Source organism: Arvicanthis niloticus, chromosome 1, assembly GCF_011762505.2.
Source record: "Arvicanthis niloticus isolate mArvNil1 chromosome 1, mArvNil1.pat.X, whole genome shotgun sequence".
NCBI classification, from domain to species: Eukaryota; Metazoa; Chordata; class Mammalia; order Rodentia; family Muridae; genus Arvicanthis; species Arvicanthis niloticus.
The window spans coordinates 148,197,034-148,216,526 of NC_047658.1; the positions used below are offsets into that span (position 1 = coordinate 148,197,034).

At 50.9% G+C, this 19,493-nt stretch overlaps 1 protein-coding gene across 1 annotated transcript in view; it reads right to left on the reverse strand.

Moving 5' to 3' along the window:
• Slit1 (slit guidance ligand 1) overlaps positions 1–19,255 on the reverse strand; it is a 147,140-nt gene extending 127,885 nt beyond the window's left edge. The window contains exons 1-3 of the mRNA XM_034504193.2: positions 18,757–19,255; positions 2,708–2,779; positions 483–554 (exon numbers count right to left, since the gene is read on the reverse strand). Coding sequence (XP_034360084.1) covers positions 483–554; positions 2,708–2,779; positions 18,757–18,953 — 341 coding nt within the window. The 5' untranslated portion in view covers positions 18,954–19,255. The remainder of the gene's footprint in view (positions 1–482; positions 555–2,707; positions 2,780–18,756) is intronic.
• Between the last annotated feature and the right edge of the window lie 238 nt (positions 19,256–19,493).

Sequence of the window (19,493 nt, forward strand, 5' to 3'; positions counted from 1 at the left end):
ATGAGCTAACCCCTGTCCTCACCCACCAGGCCTCTTCCTTTTCATGGTCACCAAGGTGAAATGTAGACAGTTCACCAAGACCCAGTTTCAAAACTGAAAGCTTCACTCAGGAGCAAGCCACACAGACCCTGCGCTCTGAGTGTCCCTCCACTTCCTCATTGCTATGCTGTGGTCCTGTACCTAAGACAGCAAGCCTGGGGGGGGGTGCTCCCCAGGGGCAATGACTCCTTTAGGAACACACCAATCAGTGAATGGCAGCCACACCCCAGGAGAGGCGGATGGAAGGAATTCCAGTTGTGTGACCTCCGCTGCCTCCGAGTGTTCTTAGAGACAAACAGCGGGCCTGCCTGGAGGGTGGATGTCGGTTTTCATTTTTCTCTTGATTACCATCTCACAGTGCACTATCAGACAGGGTGAAGCTGGGGTCGCCTTCCCTAAGCACCCCAGATCTTATGTCAACCCTGTACCCTCCCCATACTCACAGCCGCTCCAGTTCCTTCATGTCATCAAAAGCTCCGCGTTCCACAGCTCCAATCTGGTTCTCCATCAGCTGCCTGGGAGGCAGAGACAGATTAGTTACAGAATGCTAAACAAGGGTTCCTAGGAATCGCTGGAAAGGAGAAGAAGCCCAACGATCTTTGTCAGGGCAATGTAGGCTGGGGTGGTGGTGAGGGGGCAGAGGGAGCCACTCCCAGGCCCTTCGTAGATCGAGATGAAGTGGTCACAACTTCACAAAGTCCCCAACTCAGGTTCCTCACCAAGCCCTGCCTTGCAGAGTGGCACAGTGCCAGCATCCACAGCTATGCTTGAAGAAGATGCTAGGCTTCTGGGTACACACTGTCCTTTGGTCCAGAGCATGCATCTAAGAGACTCAGCCAGCATGGCAGCGGAAATCCACACCAGCTGGGCAGAGTCTATGTATATATGCCACAGTGGCCAGACAACACCCCCACTGTCTGCACCATATTCTGGATAGGCTTGTCTGCTGAAGAAAGGAATGGGATGCCCAGGCCAACCAATCACCTGGCTCTATGGGACTCTGCATCTTCCCCCATCCCCCTATTCTCTGCTTCATAGGATCTGACTGGAGGGCACCACCAAGAGATGGGATGCTGCATGGTCATTCTGGAGACACTGAAGCACTTTCCTCATGTGGTCTCCCCTCTCCACACCCAAGCAGATGGGTTGCATGTTCCTGCCCAGGCTTCAGGCAGGGTTTAAGCAGGGTGGTCTGCCCCCTAACCTCAATGAGGATTATCCACAAGGTCCCCCCATTCCTTCAAAGACCCTCCCCCCAGAACTGTGAAGTCTATAATTCTGAAAGAATTATGGCCCAATACCCTTGTACTACCCAGACAGTGGAAGGTGAGGGACTCTGGATATCTGATGATGGGCTTCCTGCCCACTGGATGGGACAGAGCCTCCAAATTCAACTGAGGTATTGAGGCCAGATGCCTGTTTGCCAAGGCTGCCTCTGCTTCCCAAGAGCAGCAGAGCATAGAGGGATAGGGGAATGGGGGTCCAACATGAACACCTCATCTTTGCCTGGTAGGTACAGCAGATAGCCCGTTGCTGGCCAGCCACCTCAATCAACAGGGCTGTGTCTACCACTTCCAGGACCTCCATCCTCAGACACCTGAGTAAAGTCACATCTGTCTTCTACTGTCCCCCTTCCCTGTCACCCTCTGAACCAGGGCCTGAGGAGACCAATTGAGGAAAAGCCTTGCTGAGGAGGAGCCCTGCTGAGGAGGAGCCCTGCTGAGGAGGAGCCCTGCTGAGGAGGAGCCCTGCTGAGGAGGAGCACTGCTGAGGAGGAGCACTGCTGAGGAGGAGCCCTGCTGAGGAGGAGCACTGCTGAGGAGGAGCCCTGCTGAGGAGGAGCACTGCTGAGGAGGAGCCCTGCTGAGGAGGAGCACTGCTGAGGAGGAGCCCTGCTGAGGAGGAGCACTGCTGAGGAGGAGCCCTGCTGAGGAGGAGCCCTGCTGAGGAGGAGCACTGCTGAGGAGGAGCCCTGCTGAGGAGGAGCCCTGCTGAGGAGGAGCCCTGCTGAGGAGGAGCACTGCTGAGGAGGAGCCCTGCTGAAGAGGAGTCCACTAGAGATGGTAGACTGTAGTGTGTTTCCCACCCTTCCATCCGGTATGTTAACTCTAATGTCCTGTATGATGTGTTTGGAGGCAGGGTTGTTAGGGACAGGGCTAAAGTGATGTGGTAATCCGGGGTCGGGGTCAGTTTGATACCCAGGGACCAGTGAGTCCTTTCTGTATGCTCACAGAGCCAGGCCATGTAAGGTCACAGTGCACAGATGCCTGATCAGGAACCAACCTGCAACACCTTGATCCAGGATCTCAGCCTCCAGAGCCTGATGGAAGCCTAGCTGTGATTTAGGTCCCGCCTGTGGTGTCCCACCAGAGAAGGCACAACTGAGCAGAGACCTATAGACCCTCCATGCCACCTGCTCTTCCTTCCGGAGAGAGAAATGACCAAGAGTGTTCATCCAAGTCCTCTGTCCCCATTCTTCTCAGCCACACAGGAGGCAGTAAGTTCTCCGGGTCGGGACACTCAACATCACCCACTTCACCCACTCGGGAGACCCTTGACTCCACATAGAAGGCCTGTGCTAGCTTATGGCTCTCAGACTCCCATCCAGAACTCCAGAGCCAAAGCTGGCATCAGGTAGAGGCAGAGCATGATGGGAACTCGTACTTACAACACTCGAAGCTGCTTGAGCCCAGCAAAGTCATTCTTATGGATCCGAGTGATGTTGTTGCCGTTGAGCTCTCTGGAAGAGAAGCAGAGAAAGGAAACAGTGAAAGGAGTGGTCTGGGCCCCCCAGGCTCAGCTCAGACTCCCCTCCTCCCAGCTCAGCTCAAGCCATTTGCCTCACCAGTGAGGTGAAGCCCAGCATATATCCCCTCTCCCTGCACCCCACCACCCACCAAGAAGCCCAACAGGCAGGGGCATTTGAGTATCCCATGCTCCTGCAGTAGGACAATACTCATGGCTCATTGTTGAGGTGTGCAGAAACTCCAAACATGGTTCTACCCCGGGGACTCAGCCTAGGTGACAGGTCACAGAGCAAAGAACCTGGAAATAGGCCATGGGGGCCATTCAGGGGTATCCTAGCCAAACCTCAGAATCCCCAACCATAAAATGAAGGGCACCAGTTCTGACAGCCTCATAGTGTTACACCAACATACACAGGTAAGGACCATGGCTGCCCTTGGGGACAACCGCAGTATTATCATGGGTGACAGTGGTTCATATTCTGACAGGAGAAGCAGAGGAGAGCCATGCAGTTCAGGAGTCCTGATGAAATGAGACTCAAGCTGAGGACCAAAAGACAAGGAAGAGCAAACTCAAGCAGGAGCCCACTGAGTCGACCTGAGTGTCTGAGGGGAGTGAGAGACTGAGGGTCCAAGCAAACCCAGTGCAAGCAGACAAAAAGCAAGGAGCCAGTGACGGTCTCACACAGGGACCCATGGACCTTCCTGGGGTGGCTAACTGGATGATATGGCCAAATAGAGAAGGCTGAACCTGCGCTCCATCCCCAGGAGTCAGACCTACTGATGCTATGGCTTCTCCCACACTGTCCTGGGCATCAGCCCTGTCTTCACTTCCAAGGTCAATTCTGCCCTTCCCTTGGCCCACCTCCAGAAACTAGAACAGATCCTGGGCTCACGTCTCAATCCTCATTGGCAAAGACACAGACCCCACCTCAGAGGCCGTATGGCCCCTTCCCCCTCAGCCTCCTAGTGCTTGCTCAGTCTCTATTCAGAAATCCCTCTTCCCAAAGGCCCTGCTCAGCCTCGGGAAGTCAGGCCTCTCCGAGGGGGAAGTTCTCAGAAAACTTCATTACCAGCAAGTTCTTGTACTGTCTTAGCCACTACAGTACACACTCAGACCCTATCTGTCCCCTCCAACCAGCATCTAACCCATCCCTGGGACAGGAGCCACACTGACTCCTCTTCCCTACCACTGTCGCTGTCAACTGCGTGCTTTTCATCAACCTAAATGCCCCACCTCAACACACACGTGTACATGTGCATGTCCATGCACGCACACACACACACACACACACACACACACACACACACACACACACAAATGTTCACTGTAAGCCTTTCTTCTCACTTAGTCAAACAGTGGTCAAAAGTTCCAGGTATGACCATGAACTCAAACCAAGTCTCCTTTGTTCTGGAGTGTGCTGAGATATATGTGGTCCAGACAATGTTCTACAGTTGCATCCCCTAAGAACTAAGTGTATTATTTGCTTCCACGTGTCTCAAAAACCTAGGTCCTCACCTAAGTTGCTATCATGACCATCTAACAGATGAGGGAACAGCAGTTCTCAGATTCTGGATGCTCTCTCAAAGACAACAGCTGAGAGATGACAGAAGCCATCATCATTGTGACCCATAAGGCCCAGGTTGTTATTCAAAGCTGACAAGGCAGTAGTTCATTTGACTCATGCCGTATGACTGAGACTCTCTGTCCTCATCCCTTTTATAGTAGGATCTGAGGGGCTTCAGTGGTGCTCCAAGTTGCCAGACCATCAGCAAGTGCCCCAGACCCAGACCCAGACCCAGACCCAGACCCAGACCCAGACCCAGACCCAGACCCAGACCCAGACCCTTCCTCATCTTAACTGCAGTGAGAACATCTTCTCCATGAGATAACAGGCCTTGTTGATTTGCTGATTAAAACATTTCTTCCTAGAATGGCCACCTATCTGTACCTTCTTCAACGCAACTTTCCTTCAAACCCTAGAATCATCTTCAGGAACCCTTGCTAACTGGCTCCTGAAGGTAGTACTTCAGCCTTCCTAGGAGCCATCATGATAAAACTTTCCGTTGCAGACCCTACAGCACAAGGTAGGTTTGTTTGGTGGTTTTGTCTTTCTTATTATACAAGTATATATCTGTTGGTTATAAGGACAAAAGATGTTTAAACAACTGTAGTAAGGTTAAAATGTGACACATAGGCTCAGGGTTTTGAACACTCAGTTTCCAGTGGGTGGCACTATTTGGGTAGTTATGGAACCTTTCGAGGATGCAGCTTTGCTGGAGGAAGTGGATCATTGGGGGTGGCTTTAAGAGTTTATCCCCTCCAGGCAGTGGTGGTGCACGCCTCCGAGCACTTTCGAGGCAGAGGCAGGTGGATTTCTGAGTGGATTTCGAGGCCACCCTGGTCTACAGAATGAGTTCTAGGACAGCACCAGGGCTATACAGAGAAACCCTGTCTTGAAAAAAAAGCAAAACAAAACCAAACAAACAAAAAAAAGAGTTCATCACCGTGCTCCACTTTGACTCTTCTCCATCCGTGTGGATGGAGATGTGATCTCTCAGCTTCCTTCTCCAACCACCTGCTGTCATGCCTTCCCTCCCATTATGGATGCCTCTGGGTTCCTAAACCAAAGTAAATTCTCCTATAAGTTCCTCTGCATCATGCTACTTCATCATAGCAACAGAGAAGTAAACAAAACTCAAATGGTCAACTAGAACCAACGCTTGATTGAATTTCAGAAAACCAAATGCACACTGTGAACTACAAACCTGCCTGATGACAGAGAGCTGCCACCACACAGAATGTAGAGGCAGGTCAAAAGACAGTCTGTATCCCATGAGAGCCACTACATGTACATTCACACACATGCACAGACCTGTGCACAGGAGAGCTGAGCCAGGGAACACACGTTTGTTAACAGTTATAACTGATAAGTGCTAAGATATAAGGTGACTTTAGTAGCTTTTCAGTTTACTTTCTGCACTTTAAGTTTTGTAAGCCAATGCAGTATCCAAATTATTTCATTTAAAAGTGTTATTACATTTTTAAATAAAAATATTTAATTAAAAAATAAAAATCAGTGACACGTGAACTTTAAATCCTGGAAAAGAAAGAAAAATTTAAAACTGTGTATTACTAAGAATAATCACTAGGGATAACCCCCTTGGGCATTCTAGAATATTTTCTCTCAATTGGATATGAGTGTGTGTGTGTGTGTGTGTGTGTGTGTGTGTGTGTGTGTGTGTGTATGTGTGTGTGTGTGTGTGTGTGTGTGTGTATTCACAAGTATTTCTGGAAGACTTCCTAGGGCCATTTTATAAGGCAACTGACTATAGTATATTCCCAGCACACCACTGACAGAGCAATGACAAACCTTAGAACCTGCCTACTCAAGACAGGGCCAACATGGAACTCAGGAATCCCCAAGCACAGAATTCCCATGAAAGCAGCTGGAGGTGGGCAGGCGGGCAGGAACCTCTGATTACGTCTGGCACCTACATGTCTCACTTCTCACTGAGATGCTGAGGACACTGGTACACATACGTCAGCCAGCCCCTCCTCCTCCCTTCCTACCCATCACCCTCTCCATGTTGAAAGAGACTGGACAGCAAGGCAAGGCACAATGGCAAGACCGGCCTCTTTCACAAGAGTCCCTACTGGTGGTTTTCTGTCCCAGCCCCTCATTCTCCATGGCCATAGCTAGGTGCCCCCTTTCTAGGGAGAACCCCTCTCCCTACCAGGTCTGAGGGCAGTGGCAACTTAGAAACATCATATAGGCCTTACCTGAGGCATGACCTTCCCATGGTTGTAAAGCCCTTGTCATAGCAGGATAACCATGGCCTTTTGCTAGAATACACAGCAGCAGAGCCTCTATTCCTCCAACAGGTAATCCCAGAGATTACTATGCCATGTAGCCATGGAGACCCTCTCCCAACAGACATGCTGCTGGGATACACACACACCCAAGACCACCGCAGCCAGAGTAGCCAGTGTGCCCACGAGGACAGCTCCCAGCCTCAGAACTCAGAGGAATTCAGGGGTGGGGCTCCCTGTTGCTTCACCACTGAGCCTCACCCCTGCCACTCCTTACTGGTTCCTACAGTGGCACAGAATAGTGAAGCAACTTGCCCAGTGGTGCGCAGCCAATAGATGGTGGGGCAAGGATGGAGCCAGGCTGAGGTTCTACCTTGATGCCAAGAAGCCTGAAGTTTCTAGCCTTCTCCTGTCTCATCACTCTGTCCCCTCAGCCAGTACAATAAGACCTTAGACAGAGCTAAGGTCACTTTTGAGCTCTGGAGTCCTGTGGTAAGACTCAGAGCTTTGCCTAAGCAATAGTAAGCAATAGTATCAGGAGGCTCCCTGCCCACCCAGCTAAGCGGAAGGACTTGGGCCCTGCCACCGCACTAGCTATGCATCCTTGGGCATTGAGCTTAACTGTTCTGTGCCTCAGTTTCCCTATCTGTAAAATGAGGATGATAATAATATTCCTCTCCTAGAGGTAGGGTGGAGTTTAAATGACTTCATGTTTCAAGTCTAAAACACCAAGAACAATGAATGGCCAGCCCACCGCTTGCTCTCTCTATCTGAGGTTAGCCAGCTGTGACTTTTTTTACTATGGTATTATTGTTTTCCTCCAGGATCATGGGTGGAGTCCCCAGGCCAAGCTGGTACTGATTGTCAAGCTCAATCAAAGCAGAAGGAACCAGAGCTCACATCTCAACCCCCAGGCTAAACACCAGAGCATACCTCTCTCTTCTAAGAGTAATGAGCTTACCCTTATCATTCCTCAAAGAAGGTGGCACACCCTGGTCACAAATGTCCCCACTTTGGCCAGTTCCTATGGGGCCATAGACCAAAATAAAAACCTGAATGGCAAAAAGATTTTGGAGAAAATTCTCCAAAGCACAGCTATGTAGGGAAAACCAAACCAGAAGGATTTCTTGACCCTTAACCCATCCCTCTCAGGAAGCAGTCGGGATCCTTGGGTAGCTTAGACTTCAGGAGGCTCAGCCCAGTCTTGAGCTTCCATAATTCCTCACCACTCTGGAGGTCCAGCTGTCCCTGTTCTCTAGGGACCAGAACACTCCCATAGTGACCCAAGCCTGCACTGGTGATGGAACGCTCTCACTAGGAATGATGTAAGGTCCCTGGGTTGCTTGTGGCTCCTAGCTCTTCCCTGGGTGGACAATCAGGTACTGCTGTGGGGGAGGGAGTACTTAGGAAAGGCTGGGGGGAGGGGAGTACTTAGGGAAGGTTGACCCTCCTTAGCACTACCCAGAGTCCTGAGGCCCATACAGCCTGGCAAGACACCTGTGAGTGGGTCTAGCTGCCTGCAAGGCCCACCTCAGGCCTTTACCCTTGTCCCAACTCCCTTTAGAGATGTCCATGGGCTCCTCACATTCACCCTGGGGCTCCTCTAGTCTATTCAAAGAGCCACAGCCAGGGGAGTCTTTACAAGCTGCCAATCTGATCCTCATGTAAGTCCTGGAATTACTCTTGACCCCCACCTCCATCCCATTGCTGTTGGAATCAAGGCAAAACCTCTTTACCATGCACTATGAGCTCCCCACTGCCTTCCCTGAGGGATTCTCAACTCCTAGCCCCACCAGACTTCAAGGCCTGTGGCACAGCCTTGGAGCCTGACATCCACTATGCCTGGGAGGTCCTGCCCTTCCATTGGCCTAACTCACTCCAACGTTCCCTTCCTCGTCCAGAGCCATAGAGCCATCCTCGACTCCACATCCCAAATCAGGGACAACTTTACAGGGATTTGAAGGAGTCTTGAACTGATGTTACAACCTCACTACCCTCTACCCGGCCCCAGGACCAGAAAGAAGCTTCTGAAAACATGGGCCTAGTTGTTTTATTGGTTTGATTTTGTTGATTTGTTTTGATTTGATTTGATTTGATCTGATCTGATCTGATCTGATCTGATTTCCTCAGCTCTTCCAGGGTCTAACACAGCACACAACACATGTTTCAATCGGCTTTCTGAAATGCAGCAGTAGATCTGCCTTAATTTGACATGTTTCCAGGAGTACTGGCTTCAGTGGATTCTGTTTCCCTGGTCCCTCTACCCTACAACCCACCCCCAACCCACTTGATATATATGCATTCCCCAGATAGACATATCCTCAAAATTCCATGTGCCTCTTAACAAGAATCTTTTCTCTTCCAGCGCCTTCTGTTCTCCTGGGTGAGCCCTAGGTGAGCAAAGAAATCCTGCTAGTGAAAGCAGCCAGCCACAGAGGTCCTCCAAGCGCATGGGCTGCAAGATGTGCAGGAGAGCCTTCCATCGAAGGCTGAATGATATGTTCTTGTTGTGTATTTATCGCTTGTACCTCCATTAGCCTCTGGCCATTGGGAATAGTGGTGCTATGAACCCGGATGTGAGTGTACAAAATAGCTCTTCGGGGTTTCTGCTCTCGATTCTTTTTTTTTTTTTTTTTTTTTTTTTTTTTTTTTTTTTTTTTTTTTTTTGGTTTTTTGAGACAGGGTTTCTCTGTGTAGCCCTGGCTGTCCTGGAACTCACTCTGTAGACCAGGCTGGCCTCGAACTCAGAAATCCGCCTGCCTCTGCCTCCCAAGTGCTGGGATTAAAGGCGTGCGCCACCACCGCCCGGCTCTGCTCTCGATTCTTTTGGGTCATGAAGTATATTAGTTTGCTTTCTACGGCTATGACAGAATACCATGATCAAGGCTACTCACAGGGGGAAGAGTTTGTTTGTCTTACAGTTCCATCTCATGAGCATCAGACATAGGCACAGAAACCAGATGCCGAGAACACACATCTCAAACCACAAGAACAAAGAGGGAGAGCAAAGTAGAGATAGGGATTTGAGTTCTCAAAGCCCACTTCCAGTGACTGTATCCCCCATCAGTGCCACCAACTGGGGATCAATTGCTGGATTATGTGAGCATATGGGGTACTTTCTCATTCAAATCACTACGTGCAGTATTTCCTTTCTTTTCTCTTCTCTTCTTTTCTTTTTTTAAGACAGGGTCTCGTTATGTAGCTCTGGCTATCCTGGAACTTGCTATATAGACCAGACTGGCCTTGAACTCACAGAGACCCACCAGCCTCTGCCTCCTGAATGCTGGGATTAAAGGCATGTTCCACTGTGCCCGGCCAGTAATTCTATTTTTAATTTTGTGAGAAAGTGTCATCCTGTTTGGTTCAGCAGCAGCTTCCTTTGATGTCCTCACCAACAGGTGTTAATTTCTGTCTGGGAATTTTTTTTTTTTTTTTTAATGGAAGCAACCCCAGTAGAAGTGAGGGAATCAAACCTAACTTGGTTCCAATTCCATGTCATTTTCTGTAAGAGTCAAACTTCACCTGGTCCCTTCATCACTGATGCCTGGCCTTGCTCCTGCTAAGTTAATGCCCTTCTCTGACCTGGGACCTGTCCCACATAAACATTCTGCATCAGGATCTTCCCAAATAGCCACTCCACACTCACAGCCACTGACTCCCTGGCTGACCTCCACCTGTAATCTACCTCCCTGCATCCCACCAACTCTCCTCACCTCCCTCCACCTGTGGACCAGATGCCCCCTCCCTGTGCCAGCTGGCTCCCTGGGTCTACCCTAAATGTGCACAGGCCAGGATCAACGGTTGAGCTGAACAAGGCAACCAGGTGGCCTCAAGGCCCCAGTGCAAGGCCCTGACAGGTGCTCTGCAGTGCTGAGTGAGTGAAAGGCCCGGCCTTATTAACATCTGAAGAACAGCGGGCTCTAGTCAAATTTAAAAGCTGCACACAAACAGTCTCCCAGGCTCATGACTCAGGGACTCTCGGCCAACCACTGAGCAGCCAGCTGTCCTGTCCCCATCGCAGATGGCTCCACCTCTCTGCAAAGCTGGTTTAACATCTTCTCCCAGGACTGCTGAGTAAGACCAAGAGTGTAGATTAAACTGTTAGGCATTTTTGCCCTAAGTCTGACGTGAGGGGTGTAAATGGGGACCACAGGCGCCACTGAGGTGCAGCTCTGTGTCCACCTTTCTCTGAACTGTTGCCTGCCCTCCCCGACCCCATCACTCAATGGCCCTTCCCCCACCATTGCTGTAAAACAAGCAAGCAACTCTCTGGGACTGCTCACCTGAGTTTCTCCGTGCTGCCCTCTCTGCCCTAAACTTCCCACCATCCACCAACAACCCTTGCCTCAACCCTCATCCTCAGAGTTGATGGCCCTGCCTTCCTCACCCTCCTCCCCAACTCCACCCAGTGCTCCCTCCCCAGAGCATAGCTCCTCCCATGTGTGCCATCTTTCCTTGCCACCAGCTCATCCCCTACCTCTTCTGAGTGCAGGCTAGAGTTACACGCAATCCTGTGGCCTCAAGGGGTACACTTTTTCACTAGGAGACCCCAACAGCAAGTATTGCTCCCAGATCTCATTCTGTGCACCCCAAATCTGAATCCCCTGAAATTGCCAGTATCAAAGACTACAGAATCAGAATCTCTGGGATATGTCTAGGAGTGTGCATTTTGTGCTAGCTTGTGTGTAGTCACTCTCCCAGGCTGGGCCTGTGGGTCTTTCCATGCATAGCCTCAACTCCTGAAGAAATTCTATGGTAATTGTGGTATGTGAAGGCTAGGGACAACGAGCCACATGGAGGCGCAGGCCACAGAGCACTCAGAGGACACATCACGCCTCCTCCCCCCACCCCATGACATTCTTGCCAAAAATGCAGGAACTCAACCAAACCATGAAAAAGAAAAAAAAAAAAAAAAAAAAAAACTATGCAAGGCAGGAGGGCACCCTTTAAATCCCAGCTCTCAGGAGACAGAGGTAAGTAAGTGATCTCTGTGGGTTTGGGGCCAGCCGGATCTACATAGTAAGTTCCAGGCCAGCCAGGAAAACAGTAAAATTCTGTCTCAAAAACTAGACAGACAGCTAAACAACCAAATCAATAAACTTTAGACAAAATAACTTGCGAATGACCTTTCCAAAGAGTCGAGGTTATGAAAAAGCCAAAAGAGATAAAACACCTTGGCAACTGAAGGGGGCTGAGGGAAGACGTAACTAAATACAATGTGGATCCTGGGATTCAGGGGGCAATTTGTGGGTGAAAGAAGGGGAAAAGCCCATGACTTAGTTAATAATATCATAACCATGCTAATGCCTCCACTGGCTAACTGCACTGTGCTTATAAAGTTAGCATGGGGGGAAGCTGGTTGAAGCGTAAGTGGGATCTATCTGAATTTCTAATTCATTCAACTCTTTTATGAATTATCCAACTAAAACCATTTCAGGAGAAAAGGGGCTTTTAGTTAAAATAAAAAAATAGAATAAAACTATAGCAAAGACAACAAATCTTAGTCACAGAAATCACATAATTGACTTTCTCCCCACTGCCGGCTGCTAGCCTCTAACACCACTCCACCACACCAGAGCCAGGCAGAAGAATTCCTAAAAACCATCATTCATACTCATCCCTCTTGGGCCCAAACCCCTAAGGCTGATGCTCAAAAGAGCCTATCAACAGGACATCAGATGAGCTAGCCTGGGCTCTCACCTGTCAAGTCTGAGATACTCATCGAATTGTAATGATAACATCAAATAGTAATGATAACAAGCTAGAATCTGGCACATAAAACAGTAAGGCACAAGTCTGTTAAAAATGGACAAACAGATGGAAAAGAAGGCAAGATCCTTTAACCAGTAAACAGGGAAGAAAAGATGAGACCAAGAATCAGCCATTGGATCTGAAGCCCCAGGGCAAGGTTCTGAAGAACAGGTTACACACACAACTTCAATATGTCTCCCAGAAATTACTTAGCAACACAGAAGAAAACAGACAACCCTAGACATCTATGTACCTAGGGATCAAAGCTAAAATCACCAATGCCAGAACAAACTGACATTGTGTGTCTTCTCGTGGGACACAAAAAAGGAAACAATGTGATTTATTTAGAATTCTAAGAACAAAGCCAGAAGAGGCACCCCGATTAAAGACCCGAGAGTCATGACTTCTAAATGCTATCTGGGGTCTTAGGTCAGATTCTGAACCTGGGAAAAGTATTGGTAAGACACACAACAGCTGGTGGAAACTGAACATGAGGGGCAGACTAGGTAACAGTATCATGTCATTGCATGTTCTGACTTTGGAAGATATGTTGCTCTTAGAAAACACACAAATACTTAAAAATTTACAGGGCCTCCAGCCTATTCTTAAATGTTTCGGGATGGAGGGTGGGATTATGAAGCTAAGTGTGGTACTACATGTCCCCCACCACAGTCCTTGGGAGGGCAAGATTCTGGGATCTTAAGTTCAAAGCCAGCCTGAGCTGCCAATTGAGACCCTGCGTCAAAAAGCAGAAAACTATACTTGAGCATGTGTGTCTAAGTGTGAGCACAGGAGGCCTACAGGAAGGAACCAGAATGACAGGAGCAGCTGACTCGCTCTGGGGAAAGGAGACACAACTGACTCCCCACCCCGTTTGTTGCAACTTTTCTAACAAAACGAACAAATTATAGTGAGCACAGGAACTCCTTGTGAGCACCGTAGCAGTTTCTCCTTTTCCTCAGCCTCCTGGCCTGATGCTCTCCTAGAATTCACCCATGAAATTCTTCACTCCTCAGATGGATCTGCTCCCCACCCTCAAATCCATGGCACTCTCCTCTGTGTGCCCTCAAATATGCTTACCCCTCTTCCCTTCCCCTCCACCTGCCTTCCAGATTCAGACTCTTAAGTTGGCTCCAGCCCCGCCTCCATTTCTCTCAGCCCCGCCCCCTCTGTGCCACTACTAAATGCCTCAGACTCCCATCAATCAATCAACAGTCATCTCAGTGGTTCCAGGCTGCACAGTAGGCTCAGCCCTTTACCTGTATTGTTTCCTTCCAACAGCCCTGCAAGCTAAATGGTCTCAGGAAATCGAGTCACTGCTGAGCTGCCCAAAGTCTCCCAGGTGGCTGCTGATGGAGCCAGGACTCAAACTAGGCCATTGTCACACCAATGCCTGCCTGTGCTGGTAGCTACTGTGCTCCGGGTCCCTACAGATGTCCTTACATACTTATTCTTTCTCTCCCACTCTGCCGCAAGCTCCCAGAGGAACCAGCCCATTCCCGGACCTCTCTTGATGTGATGCACACACGGCAGGTGCCCAACAGCTGTTTGTTGGCCACGGGCTGGGTTCCAGAAAGGAGAGGAGGGGTGGCAAGCTCCATCAAAAACAGGAGCCAATTCTCCACCTCCAGCACAGCCCAGCTCCCTGGCTACTGCCCAAGGCCCGGCCGTCATCTGCTCTGGGTAATAAGTATTTGTATGGCGATAATTACAGCATTTGGGAAGAAAATCCCATTAAGCAAGAGCCCTGCCGAGCTGCTAATGCCGGCACAGAACTGGAGGCGGCAACTCCGCCAAATGCCCTCCCGGCTGCTCCTGATAAAGGATAACGCAGGGGGCTGCCTGTCCCCAACGCCCCACAAGGGGCCCCAAGAGAGCATGGCAACCTTGGGCAGTATGGGCCACCTCCTGGCGTGACCTTTAGAAGGGGTTGCAGAGAAAGGACAGCATACTCATATTCTGATGTGATCCAGGGCTCCTCACCACTGCCTGGTGAGAGACCAGGGTACAGATTGCCAGGATCCAGCACTGAGTGGTCTCTGAATCGTTTTATGTCCCTGGAGCTCTCTGTCACCTTAATAGCAATGATAATCGCCCCATTTGTTGGGCACTTGCTGTCTACCAGGCTCGGTGAGACACACAGCACCTCTCTGCCTATTACAGAGTTCAATGCTCATGCCCAGCCTTTGAAGCAGGTTCCCCCCACTTTATGGGCAAAAAAAGCCCGAGATTTGAGGGAGTGCACTCTTCCTAAGCACTTATCTCAATTTGCAATTATGTGTTTATCCTTCTATCAGGCCATTCTTCTTCCTCCCCTGCTGGACAGGAACTCCTTGGGAAGAGGCAGTTTCTCCCCGTCCACTCCGCACAATGCAGAGAGCTCAATAGACAGCAGCTATCTGTTGAATGAGGGAATGCATCCCTGCAGCCCCGCAGGATGCCCCAGCTGCCAAGAGGCAGAGCAAGACGAACAAAAACGCCAGACAGGCGTTACCAGGGCAGTACCGTTGCAACCCTCCACCCTGCAGAGCCCCTTCACCCTGTGCCCAAATTGCAGGGGAGAGAGGAAAAGATGCCCAGGTACAATGGTCAAGTGCTTCGAGCCCAGGAAGAGCAGCCTGCAGCATGGCCAAGCCTCGGCAAGTACCTCCCAGGCCACCTGAACATTGTAGCCTTTAGCATGGGCTTCTCACAGTATTAGCACCCGACATCCAAATTATGAAGCATTTTCGTAAACACAGTATGAATGAATCCTTGTGAAGTTCTGATGGTGTGGGGGCATTATTCTCAGGCCAAAGGAAGATAGAACATCACCCACATGCCACTGGACCCCAGAATATTTCCTGCAAAACTGTCCCCTTTATATGTGGGAAACAGAGTCTCAAGGAGGAGAAGGACCACCCCTGGGTCTCTGTACCTGTTACTCACTCAGTGAGCACAGCACAGTGCCTGTGAGAGCCAGAGACTCACCCCACCCTCGCCCCACCCTGACCCTGCTGCCAGGCCAACTCCCCTGCTCAGAAAAACTCTCTGCTATAGGACCCCATGGTGGCTCACCTAGCCAGGCCTTGGTGACAGATATGGTTTCAGCCCCTGGCCTCAATTCCATCATAATATGGATTCCAAATGGGCTCACCAAACCATGAATGTGACCATCCAGCCCTACTGAACGCAGCTTCGGGGCAAGCCATGGATCTTGGCAGCGTGCATGCAGCTCGGGTGGGGTAGACCAACCAGCAAAGGGGTACAAGAACATACACAAAGGCAAGAAAGCAAGTCTCAGAGCCTGACAAGAGACAGAATATGATACACCTGGGGAGGGATGGCAATCAGCATCCTGATGTTCTGAGGGCTCTGTCCCACCTCTCTCCATCCTTGGATGACTTGATGGTAGGTCTGGCAGGTGTCTTTCCCTTTCTGCACCCTAAAATACAAGTGTCAGGTAGTAGGGAAGACCAGTGTCCACACAAACTAAAACTGCTTCTCACATTCCTGGATGCTCTGGTGCAAACATTGAAAGTGAAGATCCTTGGGTGGAAGAGGGAATGTTAGCATTTGGCCACCATGTCTGGACCCTCTGAGCCTGGGCCCTACAAACATGAATTTTCCAGGGTCTTGCCAGCAGGCCTCCTCTGTCCTTGCTTTTACTAAGTGTTCCATTACAGTGAATTATTTAGCCTTCCTTCTCCGTCCATCCACCCAGCCCTTGGCCTCTGTGGCTGGACCAATTTCCTTAGCAGCGCTAGGCCTCACACAAGATCTTCCCAGAGGTCTCCACAGAAAACCAGAGCAATGCCTTCCCACTTGGGAGAACAGGTCTGAACCCAGCATTACAAAAGATATAGTCATAAAGTTGCTGGTTTCCCTGAACAACCACCAGAGATGCCCAGAGAACAGAAGGTAAGCACACAGCCTACAGAAATTTCCAGCCTGGGGGACTGCTGACCAGTCTCTGACCAGCATACCTTTCTAGCTCCCCCAAGATGCTCACCATGGTCTCCTATCCAGACATCTTCAAGGGGAATGTGAAGCTAAAGAAAGGCCTTTCTGGCCCTTCCCAATCTCTCTTTACAACCCCAGGTTCCTCTCATCTCTGGACACAGCATGATTCTGCCCCCGGGGAAAATCTGAACTGCTGGCCACACCAGTCACGGCCAGTCGGAGGCATTGTGTTCAGGCAGTCACTCCTGCCTGTGTCGCCCAGACTCTACTTGGCAAAACCCACCAACCCTAACAACACACTCCACCTTCTAAGAAGTCCCCTCACGCCCAAAATGGGCTTCTTGGCCTAGTGTTCTCAAGCCCCCTCACATGGCTAGCCAGGCCCCTCCCTACATCTTCCCTCTAAAGATGCCCTGTCCAGCCCTTCACACCATTCGTCCTTTGAAGGCAAAGAGAAGTTTATTCTCTTCAGGGTTTCAGAACTGAGGAAGGCACTGGCTTGATAAACGAGACTTGTCTCCCTGTGATACCATAATAGCACCTTACAGAGCGAGCGCCAGAACCCCAGCTTCTTCCAAACATTACCTTCCATTGCCACAAGAACCAGAAACCTGAGGTAGCCCAAACTCCATTTCCTAATAGGAAGCAACTAAGGCTCAGGGAAGTCTAGTAACATGTCCAAAGTCACACAGCCCATAATTCACAGAGCTGAGCTTCTAGCCCAGGTACTCTGGCTCCCGGGGCTACCCCCAGCTCTGCTCTGTCCCAGGATTCACTTCCATCTCACTGACTAGAGAAGACTAAAGAATCATGAAAGGCAAACCAGAGCCTATCATAAACATTCGAGGTAGTAGGATAGTACGGAAGCAAGAATGCAGAATAGTCAAGGTGCCAAAGCAAAGGAAAGCGGCTCAAATGTCTCACGTGTGGGCTGCTGCCAGGGTAACAGCCACAGGGAAAAAAACACCACTGGTAAAGCAGGGGACAGAAATTTCATCCAGAAAAGAACAGGCCAAGGTGACCTCAGAGATCTCCAAACAGACGTGCTGGTTCTAAATTCTTCTCCGGGTCCTTGAGGTTGCCTCTAGGAAACTCAGTTCCGTGCCACCCCAATTTCTACACACACACACACACACACACACACACACACACACACACGCACGAGCGCCAATTCCCAACTAGATTGCATGCAGATTGCAAATTCTCTGAAACTGTCACGGGAATGTCTCAAACCCAGCTAAGAAGAGTCTGGGCAAGCGAGTACTCACTAATTGCTGGCCTTGGTACAGAAGTTCAGAGTTGGATGCAGGCAACAGCTCTCCTGGGGCTTGCCTCTGACCAGCTGAGACTCATGAAAATATGCTCCAAAGTTATCAAAATATGTGTGCCTTTTCTGACGCTCACTGGATTATGGGCAGAAAGAGGAAAGCAGCTTCAAAGAAACCACTAACCTTCCCCACAGTATCAAACAAATCTCCCAGTGCGATTACCTCTGAGAGTGGACAAAGGCCCTGTGTGTGACTAAAAATCCACTCGCACAACCCGCAGACCCGTGGCCTCACACTACTGTGACGTCCTTAGATGCTGGAATTTCACACAGACCCCATTTGACAGGAAAAGAGAAAACACATCACACACACTCTACCGTGTTCAGGAGGCAGGTCTAGAAAGGGTGGAGTTTCCTCAAAATCCAGAAGTACAGGAGAACAAGAGAAGAGGAAGGGTGGTTTTTATGACTTGTCACCGTCAATGTCTTCAGCCTTGCGTCCCAGACCCAGACCCTCACCTCTAGCATCATTCCTGAGCTTGCAGCCCAGGACTCATCTCACCCTGTGGGTTAGGATGTCACATTCCCCAAAACCCAAACCAAAGGCCCTCAGGTCCCATTGTCTGTCTGCATGGGCTGGGGACGGGAACTGGAGGAGAGGGTAGGTTGCTTACACCTTTAAGGGAAGAATTATGAAGACTCTGGGGCCAAACAATGGGTAGAATAGGCGTCCAGAAACTTCTGCTCCGTGGCACTAAACAACGAGCCCTTGGAACCCGAATTCACCTGCCCACTCAGAACCCAGCCAAGCTCCATGTGTCCAAAAGAAGACACCGTGCCTGGCGTCTGCGGGAAGCTTTTCTCCTAGGTGCCAGGAAGGCTCCAGGTACCCTAGAGGAATAAAGTGCTGTGCAGTAGGAAGGACCTGTCACAGTGGAGAGCGCAAGGGGCAGGCGTGAGGATGGGCTGACAGGCGTCCAGGGCCCTTTGAATCTGGCACCTGCAAACGCGCTCCTGGTTTCTGGCTTCCTAAAAACCTACTAAGGCACTGACTCCTCTACCGGCGACGGAGCCCAACAGTCTAGCGCCCCCCATCTCACCCCACCCGATTCCAGTCCCTCGGCTCCGTCAGGGTGAGAGAGCAACCAGGGGTCGAGGGGATAGAGGGAGTCCCAGTGGACGGGCGGAGCCGTACTCACAGGCGCTCGGTGTTCCGTGGGATGTTCTTGGGGATAGCCTGCAAACCCGTGCCGTGGCAGTCCACAGTAGTGCCGGTGCAGGTGCAGAGGGCGGGGCACGCTGTGGCCCCCAGGCGCCACGCGGCTGCCCACAGCAGCAGCCACAGCTCCGGTCGGCTCAACCCCGAAGAGGACCCGCGCTGGGGCGTTAGCGCCATGGTGCCCTCGCCGTGTCCCGTTCGCGTGCCAGACAGTCGCAGCCGCTGACCATCCCCGTCCGGGGCTATCTCCAGGTGCTATCCCCACCGAGGGACCGAAGAGCCGCGGGGATTGTACGATGCGCCCTTGTGGTTCGAGTGGCACCGAGATGCTCCCAGGGACGGCGTCTGTGCGTGGACCTAGGAAAGGCGTCTTAAGCGGAGGGCGCTCAGCTCAGCTCCTCTCCCGGTGCTCGCTGCCGGCGTCTCCCTCTCCCTCCAGCTCCCAACTGACTGCTGTGAAGAGGAAAATGGGCAGGCCCCGCGCGCGCACTTCTCGCGCGCGCGCGCGCGCAGACACACACACACATACACACTCACACCCGCACGCTCGCTCACACCCGGCAGCCATCCATCAATCGAAAAGCACACTTCCAGGGCCAGACTCCTTCCCGCCCTCCCCCCTAAGCACCGACCACCGCCCGCCTCCTCCCCACCACTCCTCTGCTGCAGCAGAGGCCCTGCCGCTGGCATACAGTTTCAAAGGTGCAACCTCCCAGG